This window comes from Cyprinodon tularosa, unplaced genomic scaffold, assembly GCF_016077235.1.
Source record: "Cyprinodon tularosa strain WSP-4 unplaced genomic scaffold, ASM1607723v1 ctg783, whole genome shotgun sequence".
NCBI lineage: Eukaryota > Metazoa > Chordata > Actinopteri > Cyprinodontiformes > Cyprinodontidae > Cyprinodon > Cyprinodon tularosa.
Genome location: NW_024039544.1, coordinates 97,231 through 112,369, shown reverse-complemented (window position 1 = coordinate 112,369; position 15,139 = coordinate 97,231). Strand labels below are relative to the sequence as shown.

General features: G+C 38.1%; 1 protein-coding gene across 1 annotated transcript; it reads left to right on the top strand.

Moving 5' to 3' along the window:
- Window positions 1-226: 226 nt before the first annotated feature.
- On the top strand, window positions 227-3,475 carry LOC119773777 (homeobox protein Nkx-2.5-like). Its single transcript, XM_038270909.1, has 2 exons — window positions 227-893; window positions 2,392-3,475. Exons 1-2 carry the CDS (start codon window positions 464-466, stop codon window positions 3,042-3,044), a joined length of 1,083 nt encoding a protein of 360 aa, XP_038126837.1. The 5' UTR covers window positions 227-463; the 3' UTR covers window positions 3,045-3,475.
- Window positions 3,476-15,139: the final 11,664 nt, after the last annotated feature.

Below are 15,139 nucleotides of genomic sequence, written 5' to 3'. Positions count from 1 at the left end.
TCTAGAAAGAATAATAAATGTAGCCTTGGTGGAAGTATGGAAAGAGAAGAAAGTTTGTGTTTTCCTGGAGCAAAATCAGTGCGTAAAGGGTGTCCAAAGAATGCGCACAGCAGCAGCATTAGTAACCATGTCCAGCAGATTATTCCAAGGGGAAATAAACGGGGAGCGCGCAGTTACGTCACGTACTCCCCACCTTCCCAGAGATTTTACGCACACCCCTCCCCCTCGCCCCAAAAAGAGGCAGAGAAGCCTCCGACAGTCCGGTCCGAAGTCCCCTCACTAAACCCGACATTAGATCTGTCAGAGCGGAAGGGCTGCATGGACGAACCCGGCGGTAATAGCCGTGTTTTGATGCGATTTATGGCCATGAAGGATTCCAGAAGCTTAGCGGACCTCCAATTACCCAAGCTCCTGAGCTGGATTGTTTGTTAGAGAAACAGCGGGGACAGGAGAAGGGGTGTGCATGTTACTCGGCGGGCTTCATTTCGTCGATGCAGGAGAGCTGGAGCTGGATGACATGATGCTGCAGAGCCCGCTCACCTCCACGCCGTTTTCCGTCAAGGATATCCTCAAGCTGGAGCAGCAGCAGCAGCAGTCGGGCTCCCTGGAGCTCCAGCACCGGGTCCACAGTCAGCAGCACTTGACTCGCTCTCCTTCCCAGCAGGAGCAGCAGCTGCAGCAGCAGCATTTCCAAAGCCCACCGTCCTGCATGTTGGCCGGGCCTCGGGACAGCCCGTCCTTCTCGGACGGAGAGGACAACCTGGCTTATCTCAGCGCGCTGGCGGTGCGCGAAGAGGAGCGCGGAGATCCGAGCCTCTCCCCGAGCATGTACGTCCATCCTGGGCTGCAGGGAGCCAAGCTGGAGGCCGCAGAGCTGGAGGCGCAGGAGAGCAGTGAGTTCAAACACATCTACACCCAACTGGGAAGGAAATGAGCTGCAGAAAATCATTTTTAGGAGTTTTATTATTTAACTCAAGACTCTGAGGAGAGCAGTTATCAGGCAAATCAATTTTCTCCAGATTTGCGTAACGATTTATGTTTGTCAAGACATTAAAACTGTAATCTGTAACACAGGTGAGCTGTTTGCAGAACAAAATCTACAATTAATCTGAAATGTTTTATAAGATTTTAAATCCAAAACTTCTTCAAAATTCTTTGAAAATATGTTTTTTAATATTATTATAAAAAAGACTTGGGTATTTAAGAGTGAATAAAACAAATTAATGAAAAGAAGGTGGATTCATAATCAAACTCTAGTCAATAAAACACATGAAAAGGTTGTTGTTTTTTTGTTTCCCACTTTATCTGAGGGAGCAGCGGGCTCTGCGCGGCCGACATCTCTCCAATAAAGAGCTATCAAATGGTGGAGGCCTGAGACAGATCCATGGAAGTGCGCTCATGTCAAACACTTTCTAGTGCTTCAGCTGCGCGCCTGTTTCTCTGGGCTCTGTTATGATGTGTGGACCATAAACCGACAATTAGTTTAAAGAGGCTTGTAAAGAAGTGACACGGAGAAGTAGCGCGGATAAACAGTCTGCAGCGCGCAAAGATAGAAAGATAGAAAGCGTTATATTGGAAAGGTGCAGCCATCTTAAGGAAAATAACATCCCAGATATTTATAGAATTATTCCAGAATAAACAATCAGGTTATTAGGAACACAATTAAAAGAACAACAAACAAACAGAAAGTTCAGCTTATTAAAAGTTAATTTTATTTTATTTTACTCATATTATAAAAATGGGAAGCAGTGGGAAAACATTTGTATTCATAAAATACTCAAACATATTGTTGGAACTATCTGATTACAATTCTTTGGATTGTAAAACACTTTAAAATATTTCTCGGTAGAATTAGTTCAGTTTTAGCCAATTTAAAATAATATTTTTCTATATATTTGTTCAATATAATTAGGTTTGGAAAAAAAAGGTTAGAAAAAAAATAATAAAAATCCTGAAAATAACAGAATTGAAATTGTTTGAGAAAATAGAACTTGATTTAATTTAATGCCTAAAATTAGGATCCATTTTTACAGTGTCCCCACTCCACATAGCTGTATTGTTGACACATGACAGATAGACAAATGTGTGATTTGTGTATCTGTGGTATGGATTTGTATATAAATGACAGTTGGTTGTAATATTGTAGAAAATATTCCAGTTATTTTTGAGATGCAACATTTCTTTTTTTTCAGCGCTCCTGTGACATTTTGGGCTGTTTTCTGGGTTTGTTCAGATTTCTGATATGCTTACATAAATTACAGCATCACTTCTTTTATTTTACAGCAAAACAAAAGAATACAAACCTTTCCTTTCATTTCTAATCTTTATACAGATGTCAGTAAATTAAGGTTTAGTTAAACAGATCTAACGCGACTCTCCCCTCTCACCCAGAGAGCTGCGGGTTGGTGTCCCAGGAGGAGGCGGTGGAGGGCGGGCTAGTTGAGTCGGAGAGGCCGGTGCAGAAGCAGAGAAGCCGGCGGAGACCACGGGTTCTCTTCTCCCAGGCGCAGGTCTTCGAGTTGGAGCGACGCTTCAAGCAGCAGCGCTACCTGTCCGCCCCGGAACGGGAGCACCTGGCCTCCACCCTGAAGCTCACCTCCAACCAGGTGAAGATCTGGTTCCAGAACCGCCGCTACAAATGCAAGCGCCAGCGGCAGGACAAGTCTCTGGAAGCGGCCGGGCAGCAGCACCACCCGCCCCCGCCGCGGCGCGTCGCCGTGCCGGTGCTGGTTAGAGACGGGAAGCCGTGTCTGGGCGGCGCGCAGAGCTACGCCGCGGCTGCTGCCGCTGCGCCATACGGCTCCAACCCGTACAGCTATAACGGATACCCGGCTTACACCTACAGCAGCCCGGCTTATAACAGTAACTACAGCTGCTCTTATACCAGCATCCCCGCCCTGCCGCCGTCAGGGACCCAGAACGCCTTCATGAACATGAACTTGGGAAACGTGAGCGGCCTCGGTGGCTCCCCGCAAGCCCAAACACATCAAGGGACAGCGGTCACATCCTGTCAGGGCTCCCTGCAGGGGATCCGTGCCTGGTAGCCTCCCAGAACAAAACAAGTGTCCTTCTTTTTTAAACAAACTTTTCATTTTTTTATTTTTCTTTCCTTTTTTTTTTTATCAATTTGGTGCAAAACATCTAAGCAGCAGTGTTTTCTAGAGACGGTGCGCATCGACTCATCTGTAGATTAAAAACAACTGTTTAAATTGAGGCTTTATATCACTAAAAGGTGATTTTTTTTATTATTATTATTATTTTTCTGCTCCATGAATGTTTGTCTCGCAGAGGGGGGCAATGCGCGCACACCATGCGCTTTTCTTATCAAACCTCGGACATATTTTTAAATATTTGCTATTAAAGATTAACTTTTTTTTTTTTTTTTTAGAGAGAAAAGAAAGTGTTTTTGGTTCAACAGAGGATTGTTAGTCTATTTACATTTATTCAAATAAAGTATTAAAGAGCCAAAACGCGTTTTGGTTGTACTTGGATGAAATCCAGTTGCTGTTTCTGAGCTCACCTTCTGCGCGGTGCTGGAAGGGAAATAAAGAGGGCTGTGTGAACATCTAAATACATAAATATTAATATAATCCACCAAAATAGGTCACCACCATGAGTTCAGAGATTTGGATGCAAGGCTGCAAATTGGGAGCTGAATTTTGCACATAAACATGTTGAGAGGGGAGCTGCTGAAGGAGGCCGGGCCACGGGGACTCTTTGTCCCGGTGCCAAGCGCCTTGAAAGGAGGAAGTGTTTCTCCATTTGAGCTCCTTAAAAGGACGCGATTAAGCACCTAAAATAGCCCCGAAGAGCGATCTGCAGCCGAGCTTGGAAAGCAGGAATAATAGCTCTTATTGGATTGTCGGACAAAAGGTGGGTGGTAGGCAGAGCCGGCCACTCAGCAAAGACAAAAGCGCACCGGGGCCGTGAGATTGACGTCCTAATATTCCCATTTGAGCGACAGGCAGCGGGTTATTCTGCGCAGAGAAGGGGACACGGAGGGAAAATGTGGTCACTTTTGTTCTCCTTCGGGAGGGTTTTTCTTTCTTTCTCCCCCTTTTTTTTTGTCAGTCGAGAAAAGCTCTGCAGAGATCCCCAGCCGAGAGGCTTGAGGGGCAGCCGGGCTGGAGGTGAAGACAGCGGGGAGGCGTTTGTCTGAAAGAAGGGGGTATTATTGCTACAAGTTTCACCATTTAGACTGATGAGGAAAATGGACGGGGACATTTTTGAAGAGGGGAGGAGATTCATGCTCCTATTATTTTCTAGGAAGGTTGTTATTTCAGGCCAGAGAAAAGTTATTCTTTCTCACAGGTGAAACCAAAAAAAATCCAAGGCTTCTAATATAATCCTCAGAAAATAGAACATCATCAAATGCCTTCAAAGTTGAGTTCTGGAAGCACATATTTAAAACTGGTTGCAGTAAACATTTCAGTTCATTAAAACAACTGATAAAAAGTTTCCTCTCTAAAGAAAATCCGTTTGGATTGCCTTTAGAGAGAACTTTGCAGCAATTCCCTATCCTGTATGCTAAATTAAAAAATATTTTTTATGCCAAGTAATAGACCCATTATACAAAAATGTTCAGATGTCATACGTAATCTACAAAAATATATTTATTTTTACTCAAGAAAAATTCAGATTTTATTCTTCCTTCTATTTAGAGAACTGAGAAAACTGAGGGTGTGGGAAAGCTGCAATATGATTTAATCCTAAAAAAGAAAATGACAGCTCTGAAAAAATTAATGCAATCGCTTTTGGCATTTACTTAATCATATTTAGTTACTTTAACACATTTGTTTTATGTCCTACCCTGCTTACATGAAACAATTGTGTTAAAGTAACTAAATATGATTAAATAAATGACAAAAACATTTGCATTACTTGTAACTCAAACTGTTACAATTACTTGGATAATTATTGATTTAATTACATATTTTACATTTATTTGAACAACTAATAGATGCATACCTTTACATTAACATAAATGTTTTATTTAAAAAATGCGTTCACATATTCAGCTCTTAATTGAATGTTCATGTTTTTCTTGTGTAAAGAAATCAGGTAGATTCTTGTTAATTTTTAGGAATAGTTTAAGTTTCTAATTCGGTCTTTTTTTGGGACGCGAATGAGCAACTTTTCCTACTTTAATTATAAAGCAGCATTTAAACAGCTGTAGGCCTACTTTAAGGGACCATTGGTGACAGCTGTCTCTGGTTTGAGAGGCTGAATTAAACTATTTATAATAATAATAATAAAAAAAAAAACAAAATGTACAAATTAAGAGGTGCTTTATTAAAAAAATAAGTTAAAAAAAAGGATTCATTACTCATATAAAATGCTTTTAAAATGCATATTTCTCCGGTAAACAGATGGTAGATGGATAAATGGGGAATGGATTTGTGTTGTCTTAATATTACTTTTAAATAGTATTTTTTTAAGGATAGTTCACGAATCTCCATATAAAAACGATTCTTTATTACATATTTGAAGAAAATAAAAATAGTTTGAATTGTTTATTTTTAATTCCCTCCAAACTTACTTTAATTTTTAATTAAATGTTCTCACATTCAGTTTCCGGTTGTTAAAATGACCAAAGCAAGCAGGAAATGCTGCTTTATTTTAAGACAAACATAAAAGAGGAAGCTCACTTTACTTCCTCTGAAAATAGACTGCAACTGTGGAATAAAAAAAAAACGACTTGTTTCCTAGTTCGCCTAATTAACATTTACGCTTTATAAATGGCAACTCACTCTTCTCGTGGGATATTTCTGGCCTAAACTCAGTCCCAACACGTTTTTTTCTTCTTCTTCAGGTTAATGAAACCAACACCTGTCCAGATATTTGCTGAAATTATCATCGGGGAAGATAAATTGTCCAAAGAGTTGTGTGAAAATTAGAGTGGGGAAGCATCAATTGCTGTTTTCTCTGCGCGTAATTGTTCCTCCAGCCTCAAACAGAAGTTTCCCAAGGCCATTCTTGTATAATTACAGCCACACATTCATGTCCTGTACTGCGGAAAACAGCAGCAATAAGTCTGTGGACAAACATCGCGAGAACACCTGAAGCATCCAGGTGGGAACTGACTGGATGGTTAAAGTGAAGACCAGTCAGGAATATTCAGTTGCTTTTAAAATAGTTTTGATATAAAACAAACACAAACAATTGAATAACACTGTTTTTGTAGTGGGAAGTTGAGCTTTGATTGGTGCGTTTCTGCAGCTCCTGTTCTGTGCGCTAAGATGGAGATTTGTCCTTCTGAGCTGTTAACCAGCTGATTTGGGACAAAACAGGATTTGAAAGCTCATCTCCTCTCCCCCCCCCCCCCCCCCCCCCCCCTCATCCTTTAACTGCTAATGGGGATCCATTTAGGGGTAAACACTGGGAGCAGATAAGCTGCGCGCCTAGAAGTGCTGTCGGGCCGCAGGACAGAGACTGATGGACGCAAATAAGGACGAGACACAGAGGCGTCTGGCTTCTGTGTGCTGAAGCATCACATTCAGCACCGATAGCAATATGGAATAATTATATAGTTTTAAAAAAAACTCCTAAATGATCTAATATACATCCCTGACAGGTTTAATTATAAAAAAAAAAGAATGCATTTAAAAAAAATCATTAACTCTTTATAGGGCACTCAGTGAAATACTCTGAAAATCCAAATTTCAAGCCATTAGTGTTATTGGAATCCAGGACAAGACCTTATTACCTGTATAACCTTAAAAATATGGATATTTTGATGGCAGAAATGAATGTCGATGTAATAACAAGAAACGCCAACTTTCCTGAATATATTAAGAAAAATAACAAAAGTGCTCCTAGAAGAAATTCAAATGGGGAATCCATTTGTAAGGGGTATGCAGGTGATCAAAAGGCTAACTTGCCTTATAAGGTGTTAATATTTTAATAAAGGACATTTTCAAATAGGATTAAACTCCTTTGGAAAAGGAAAATGTCTTGATTAACAACAAGCCTTTTTTTAAAATAATCGCTGAGCAGATTTCTGCAAGTTTCCACTGATATTTTAATGATGTAGCTTCAGTGATGAGCTCCATAGGTGTGTCACAAAGCATGTCATAGTTAAATCACCTATCTAACTGGACCAATGTAAAAATGTTATACAACTTCCAGGCAGTCTATTCAAATGTCACTTTAAACCCTTAAGTCTGCCAGAGGCATTATTTTTTTCTTAATACAGTCGGACATTGGATCAGATTAAACCCTGCATTGCTTAGTTTAGTTAATCTGAATTATTTCTGTTTATGGGCTGCATGCGGCCGCAGTGGTTTGGAGTTTAATTCCTGGTCTTGGTTCTTTATGTTTACAGTTTGCATGTTTAGACTCTCTCTTGCATCCTCCCATGGTCCTAAAAAAGTGACTGCCCTGTTAATTACTCCATCTTACTTTTCTGTATGAATATCCATTGTTATTCATCTTCTGGTGGACCACACCCCTTCCTAAATGACCCTTCAGGGTAGGCAATGTCCATCCACTCGTCCATTTCAACCTCTGTCTATTAGCAGGCACAAAAGATGAAATAATAATAATAATAATAATAATAATAGTACTATCCTCAAGGTGAGATGTTTACATATGTTCCTCTAATATTTGGCACATCATATTGCCTTTGGTCGAATGTTTGGAGTATCTAACTTACAAGCTTGAAGTAGTTTAGCCCATTCATCCACACAAAAGTGTAATCCCTCACAACTTTAAAGGGCTTTAGGACGTCCACTTCTAAGACAATGAATATATTGTCCTTAAGCCTCTTGTTAACTAATAAGATGATATGTTTAGTGCCACTGTCCTATTAGAAGACCCATTTATCACCAAGCTCTGGAGATGTTGTTTTCATATTTCCACAAATATTCTTTCCTGCTGTCGCCATTTATTTTGCAGCATAGTCGCTTCTAAACAGGGGCCAACAGGGGCCAGGGGGCCCTACTAAAAACACTGTAAGAAAATTAAAATATGTACGTTTTTTATTATTATTATTGAGTGTATTCTCCCTATCTTTTAGCAGGTAAGTAAAGACAGTTTTCCCTTAGAATAAGATAAGTTACATTTGAAATAATTAAAAAAAATATCTTATCTCAAGATCATCATGTAATTATGTTATTATAAAAACAAAATAACTCATTACTTTGACATATCATCTTTTGGCCCGACCGTTTGCAGTGTAATCCTAAATCATTTTAGTGATGAGTCATGATATCTGAGTCCTTAATTGATTAATCCCTTGGAATATTGTGATATTTCATCTTTACAATTAAACAGAAAGGTAAGTCAGCTTTAAGCTCCAACCGTATTAAAGGTATAGTAGAGGATTTTCATGAATTTTTGGAAAGAAAACCCCATTTCTCCTCGTGAACGCTGTGTTTAAACATTGCTTTTTACATCACTCTGACGAGCTTAAATTCTAAAAGAAGATTAGCAATTTTTCCACTATGTCACACTCACCACCGGTAAGTGAAAATGGGGACGAGCACGTAGGACGGCCTTTACGTAAACACATCACCAGAATGATTCACAATTAGGAGGACCACTTATTTTCATGACCCGCCAAGAAAAATAACATCCTCCACTAAACCTTTAAGATAAGATCACAGTTTTTATCTGTTAGATCAGAAATCTGAAAACCTTGGCTCTGTTGCTCACATAACATACTAAACAGTTCCCTCTTGCTGATTTATTTATTGTTCCTTCTGTTCTGTGCCCCCATAAGAAAAATACCCCCCCCTCAAGTAAATCTAACCTATAGCTGCCACCGACAGTAGTTCTGTTTTGCAAAAGCCTTTCTAATAAATACATATTTTTGCTGCCCATTTTCTCTACAGATGTCTGATCCTCTGTTTTTTGCTGTTGTGCAAAAATGTATTTGGTCTGACTGAACAAAGTCATAAAAAATGTATAAATATATATATATATATATATATATATATATATATATATATATATATATATATATATATATATATATATATATATATATATATATATATATATATATACTGTATATATATGCTCATATATATAAATATATGAGCTTTTTTTATTTAAGTATGTTGAAAAAGATTACATAAGACTTCATGAAACTCAAATATATATATATATAAATGTGTATCTATATATATATATATATATATATATATATATATATATGTTTATATATATACACACATTTATATATATCTATATAAAAATATAAATGTAAATATATATATATATAAATATATAAATGTGTGTGTATATATATATATATATATATATATATATATATATATATATATATTTGAGTTTCATGTTATCTTTTTCAACATATTTAAATAAAAAAAGCTCATATATATATATATATATATATATATATATATATATATATATATATATATATATATATATATATATATATATATATATATATATATTTGAGTTTCATGTTATCTTTTTCAACATATTTAAATAAAAAAAGCTCATATATATATATATATATATATATATATATATATATATATATATATATATATATATATATTCAACATATTTAAATAACAAGAGCTCACCAGATATTCTTATCAGACCCGAGTTTTTTAAATGACTTCACCTGACAGAAAAAAGTCATCCCAAACACAGAGAGAAACCAGACAAATCATTTAGATCTCCTTTAACTCCACATCCTCTTATAATTACTAATACTTTCAGCTGCATTATTACTTGGTGTTATCGTTCGTGTCTCGAACTATAATCACAGAAATTGACGTTAACCCTCCGTAGCATGGGATGCTGTAAAAGCCCTTGCACACTTAAGAGGTCTTACATAGTGTATCATTTGCTGCAAAAAGGCTGATTTGTTTACTTTCCAGCAGCCGCCCTCTGACACACAGATTCCACACACTGGCGCACACGCATTCACACACCATTTATCGCTTTGCATGCAGCTTGCTTTGTGTGAATGTTTGGTTGTCTCGCTGTCATAGTTCATGCAGACTTTCCACATGGATTCCAGCCACCTTTGTGTTGTGTGGGATGTGGAACTGAAGACCCCTCTTTATTTTAACCTATGCCTCAGTGCAGGTTTGCTTTATCTTTAACAAACAGGAAAAAGTTCATATTAACACTATTTTCTTAATATTTGTATTGAAATGTAAAAATATTTCCAAGTGATGTTCCTCCTCATTAGAGCAAAAGTCCCAACAATTGTTCTGAGCCTTACATCCAAGAATACCAATTCTCTAGATAAAAATGGCAACAACAAAAAATCTGTTAAAGAAGGCCTAATTAAAGTAGTTATAAATTCATTTGCAAAAAAAAAAAGAAATAGATTCCTCATGCATACAGAGTAAATGTGATGCATAGCCGCTCCAAAGTGCAGTCTGCATGATGTCAGTAAAATAGTGAGATCCTACATCAGCCAAGTATGAGTCATTAAACAACTATAGCTCACTGTTCAGAGGCAGTATTTGTGTGTGAGCAGATAACCATGGTTAAAGTGTCTTGTGGAAAACAGTTGATAAGTACTGAGATCATGGTTGTCTTTTTATCATTGTGGACTGTGTTTCTTGGCGCACGTTGCACAGGTTTCTGGATGTGCTGCACACAAACAGCTCGTACCATTAGTTTCTGAGTGTGTCTCCCGCCATCAGCGGTCAATGAGCTGTACAGGCTGCAGCTCTCTGTACTGACAGGCCAAGACAGGCTGCGCTCAAACACAGAAACACTTCATCACACGGCCGAGGGAAGTCTGAGCATGTCAATACCGGTCCCTGTGTTACTACCGCAATGTAACAACCAGCTACTATGACTGAGGTGTTACAGAGAGGTTTATGCCAGCAGATTCAGGTGAAGAAATTACAATATATTCATATGCTGGTGATGCGTTTATTTATGCAGTGATATGGAACTTACAGAAAGCTGCAAACAGCTTTTTGTAAAGTTGAAATGTTCAAGGAACAACTCAGTCTGTGTCTAACCCATTTCCTATTTTCTCTTTTACTGCAAAAGAAAATGCTTTTAAGTTTGTTTTTACTAATAAAAAGATACGAAACAAACTAAAGTACAGTTAGTTATCTAGTCAGGGATAAATCAGCAACTTTTATATATTTTGGTAGGCCTTTGAAGGGGTCCTTTCTGTGATTGTAATTGCATAATGCATGATATTCTACTTCATTTTAATTTATTTATTCAGCATTTTATTGTCATTACACCGTCACAAGTACAGAGCAAAGAAATTAACTCTCTGCATTTAACCTATCCCCGTTGGAAGCAGTGGGCTGCCAGTGTGCGGCAACCGGGGGGCAGTGTTGGGTTAAGTGTTAGGTTTATTCAATGATGATTATAAAATTAATGTGTGTTTATGAAACATTTTTGCAAGGGGATGCTCCACTCCTGTCTCATGATTCAGTCAGGAGACCATCCTGCCTTGTCATTCTGATGGAGCATTCTGTCTTCATGAACTGATCAATTGTTCTGTCAGAACAATACTCTGTTTGTAACCATGTGTCATGTTCTGTTAATAAAATGCTCTGCGGAGGAGGTCCCGGGTTTCGGCACCAAAATGTCGGGTTCGTAAAATGTAGGTTTTTGCTTAAGAAGAACTGAAATACACAATTTATGGATATAATTCCTGCAGGAAGGGGAGACAGTGTGTTTGAGTCTGGGGTTCAACTGTCTCTCCTTCCTGCAGGAATTATATCCATAAATTGTGTATTTCAGTTCTTCTTAAGCAAAAACCTACATTTTATGAACCCGACATTAAGGATCTTGCTCAGGGACCCACCACTAGGCCGCCACTCCCCAAATGAAAAAAAGCTGTAGATCTTTTTCTAAATAATGTTGGGATCCTGAGGCTTGCCCACCAGAGGGTGCCGAGGATCCTCTTCTGTTATATGTTTTCTGTCAGGAACTGGGGTTACTGTTGGGATCTGGAGATCTACCATCTGTCTCCAGCAGAGAGCGCTGTGGGTCTCTTGGGCTGGAGCCTCTAGCACACCTGAAGCTCATCAACCCATCAGGAGACCTTCCTACATAAGCAGCAGTCAGACCTTCCTTCGACGCAGCAGTGTTGACCAAGTTTGGTTAGCAAACCTAAGCCTCTGTAAATCTAGTGAATCACAGTAGACTCTAGAGAGAAACTGGATTCTAACCTGCCTCTGTCTTCTTTACTCACAGAAAGCCTGACTGAAGTCTGAAGCTCTGGAGGAGCTTTACCTGGAAACCTGCCTGCCTGCCCAAGGAAGCTAAACCTGAAGATCTCAGTCTGTATTCCTCCTTCAGCTCTCAGGGAAGAGCTAGGAAAACTAAACCCAAGTCTGAGACTCTCTAGCCAGAAGCTAGACGCTGCTGCTGCTGAGCTCTCTGCTACTTCCACATTCTCTGGACCCAACCGGTTCCCCATCTCAAGGATCTGTCAGAACCACTTCAAGGTACATTCAGAAATTACTCACTCATCAAACCATCTAACTGCCTGGCTAATCAAACTCTCCATTTCTCCAGATATCAGTGATCCCAGTCCCGGACCTGTACCAGAACCAGTCCATTTTTCTCTGTGTGTTTTCCCCAATAAATAATATTGTTAAACTTTTACACCGTCTCCAGAGATGTTCTGCATGTGGGTTTAGTCCTATAAGCCAATCATGACAAATAACTGAGGGCTTTTGCATCCAGTTAAACTAAAAAAGATTTAACACTTGGCCAAATCCCTCTAATATTTATGGAAACTATGAATTATTTTTGATTTCAAACGACACTAATGTAAATGCTGGTAACAAGGCAGATCATTCATCACTTAGTTTATGTTGTCACTTCTGCTCTTGCGCCCATTAACTGTGCGTTCCAGCTGAGGGTTGGAGTGCATAGGATGTCCCAATTCTCCAGCTCCGATTCTCCTTTCTGCTCCTGCTGTGGATTCAATAAAAAAAAACACATATTGACAGCAAAATATCTTGTGCAATTACTGCAGAATGTATAAAGACATATTGTAAATGTAAAATTATACTGTCACCTTCTGAAGAGGCACACTATAGTTAGAATGTACTTATCACAATTTGACTCATTTCCTTTGTTCAGTGTTGTACAAAATTACTTTTAATGCCATCCTATTTCTTCAGATCTGCATGTAACTTCCACACTTGAATGTTTACATGGACTTCCACCAGGGGCACACTTCATACTGCGGCATAGGGTGCAGTGTGAGTACTGCGACGGTGCATTACTGCCATCAACTGGTTAGGAGTGTAACAGCTTCACCACGGGTGTATATTTGTACCTGTAATTTTTCAGGACTTTTAATTTGCAACTTGTATTTATAACTTCTGAACTTGTATCTTAACAGATGCAACCTCTGATGTCATAGGTATGATATGACAGGAAAAAAATGTCATAAATATATGTATGTTTATCGACTAACAGATGTCTACACTACATGTTTTTTTTTTTTTTTTTTACAGTTATACTATATCTTGACTTTTTGGAAGCCCAATAGCTGGCGATTTCATCATTTTTAGAAGTATTTATTCAGTCAATCATCAATTTATTTCTCAATACTAAAGATGAGATAAACAGCATCATCAGGAAAATAACTAAAAGCTACAGGAAGAAGTGTAATGCTTACTTTTTTACCTGTAAAGAAACTGTCCATTATAAGAAATACATGAACAATTTATTATTGTTATTTCTTGGCCATCTATTGGTAAATCCACAATGTGTATTCGTATTCTGTTTCACATTTGAGACGGCAATTTTTGACTGTTCTACTATTTTCTTTCTTTTTTCGGGAAGGGGGAATCCCACATAAATTATGTCGGATTGCTTCTTGCTGTATGTCAATGGGAATCAACCATTACCATTAAGGATGCGCGATATAATCGGCCCCCTATCGGTATCGGCCTGTATCGGCCTTAAAACTGAATATCGGACATCGGCCACCCCACCGATATTTAACCCGATATTTGATCAGCTTCTGAGTTTCTAAAGTCTAAAAAAAATGAAAAATACTACTTCTTCTTCTTCCTTAAAAACTTCTTTTTTACAGAATTAAAAACTTCTAAAGACGAGGGAAAAAATATTGAGACATTAAAATATCACAATATCTTCATATGCTGATATATTGCCATTTAAAAACACCATATCAATCTCTTTTACTAATGAAATATTGCTATATGTCATCGTTATGCTACGAACTCCCCCGAAAATTCACAAAATGTTGCCATATTTTTATATGTTGATATATTGACGCGGTATCGATCTATTTTACTAAAAAAATCTCACAAGAATTTGCAAAATATCACAACAGTTTGAAACAGAACGATGAAATTTCACGAGATTTTGAAAGTAAAATAGACCGATACGGCGTTTTTTAAAAATCAATTTGATATCAGCATATGAAAATATATTTGAGTATGTTATTTTTCAAATTGTCAGAAATGGATAACAAAACTGCGATTTTCAATGACTACTTATTTTTGTCCAGCTTTAACATCGGTATCGATATCGGTTATCGGCTACATGAGTTTTAAAATATCGGCATATCGGATATCGGCCAAAATCCCAATATCGTGCATCCCTAATTACCATAAAGTGCAAATGTGTGGAGTACACAAAAAGTTTTCCTGTTTACTGAGCTGTTTGTTTCTGCAGCTCCACCAGTTATCACTGGCCTCTTGGCTTCCCTGCTTGCTGCTCTCATTGCCTGGCTAGTTAAACCCATGTCTTGGTGGGTTTGTATTTGGTCAGATTGCGGATTTAAAAGACCTCTGAGATGCTTAGAGCGTGGGATGTTTTTTTTACAACCAAATTCTGCTCTAACTTTCAGCCATAAGGACCAGAAAACTGTATTCCTATCCTGTCTGCGGCATTCCTTGGTATTCATGACTGTGTTTCTTCACCGATGGGCTCTAACAAACATCAGAGAGTTTGCATTTGTTATAAATGTATTATTTAGGGGTATCCGGGGAAAGGAGGATGAATACAAATGTATATTGATTATTATCCAGTTATTAGAGAGGGTTATTCTTTTATCTTAGGAGGACAGAGGGAGTTTTGTTTCCACAGATCTGAATCAAGCGTTTGACTGTAACGGCTGGATTATCGGTGTAACATAAAGACATATTGTAAGCTGCTTATCAGCAGCCAACTGCTAAACATCACT

What these genes read in the sequence shown, in the direction of transcription:
- LOC119773777 (XM_038270909.1), top strand. Translation starts at nt 464, where the DNA reads ATGTTACTCGGCGGGCTTCATTTCGTCGATGCAGGAGAGCTGGAGCTG. An exon ending in GCTGGAGGCGCAGGAGAGCA is followed by an intron (nt 894 to 2,391) that starts GTGAGTTCAAAC and finishes CCTCTCACCCAG; the next exon opens with AGAGCTGCGGGTTGGTGTCC.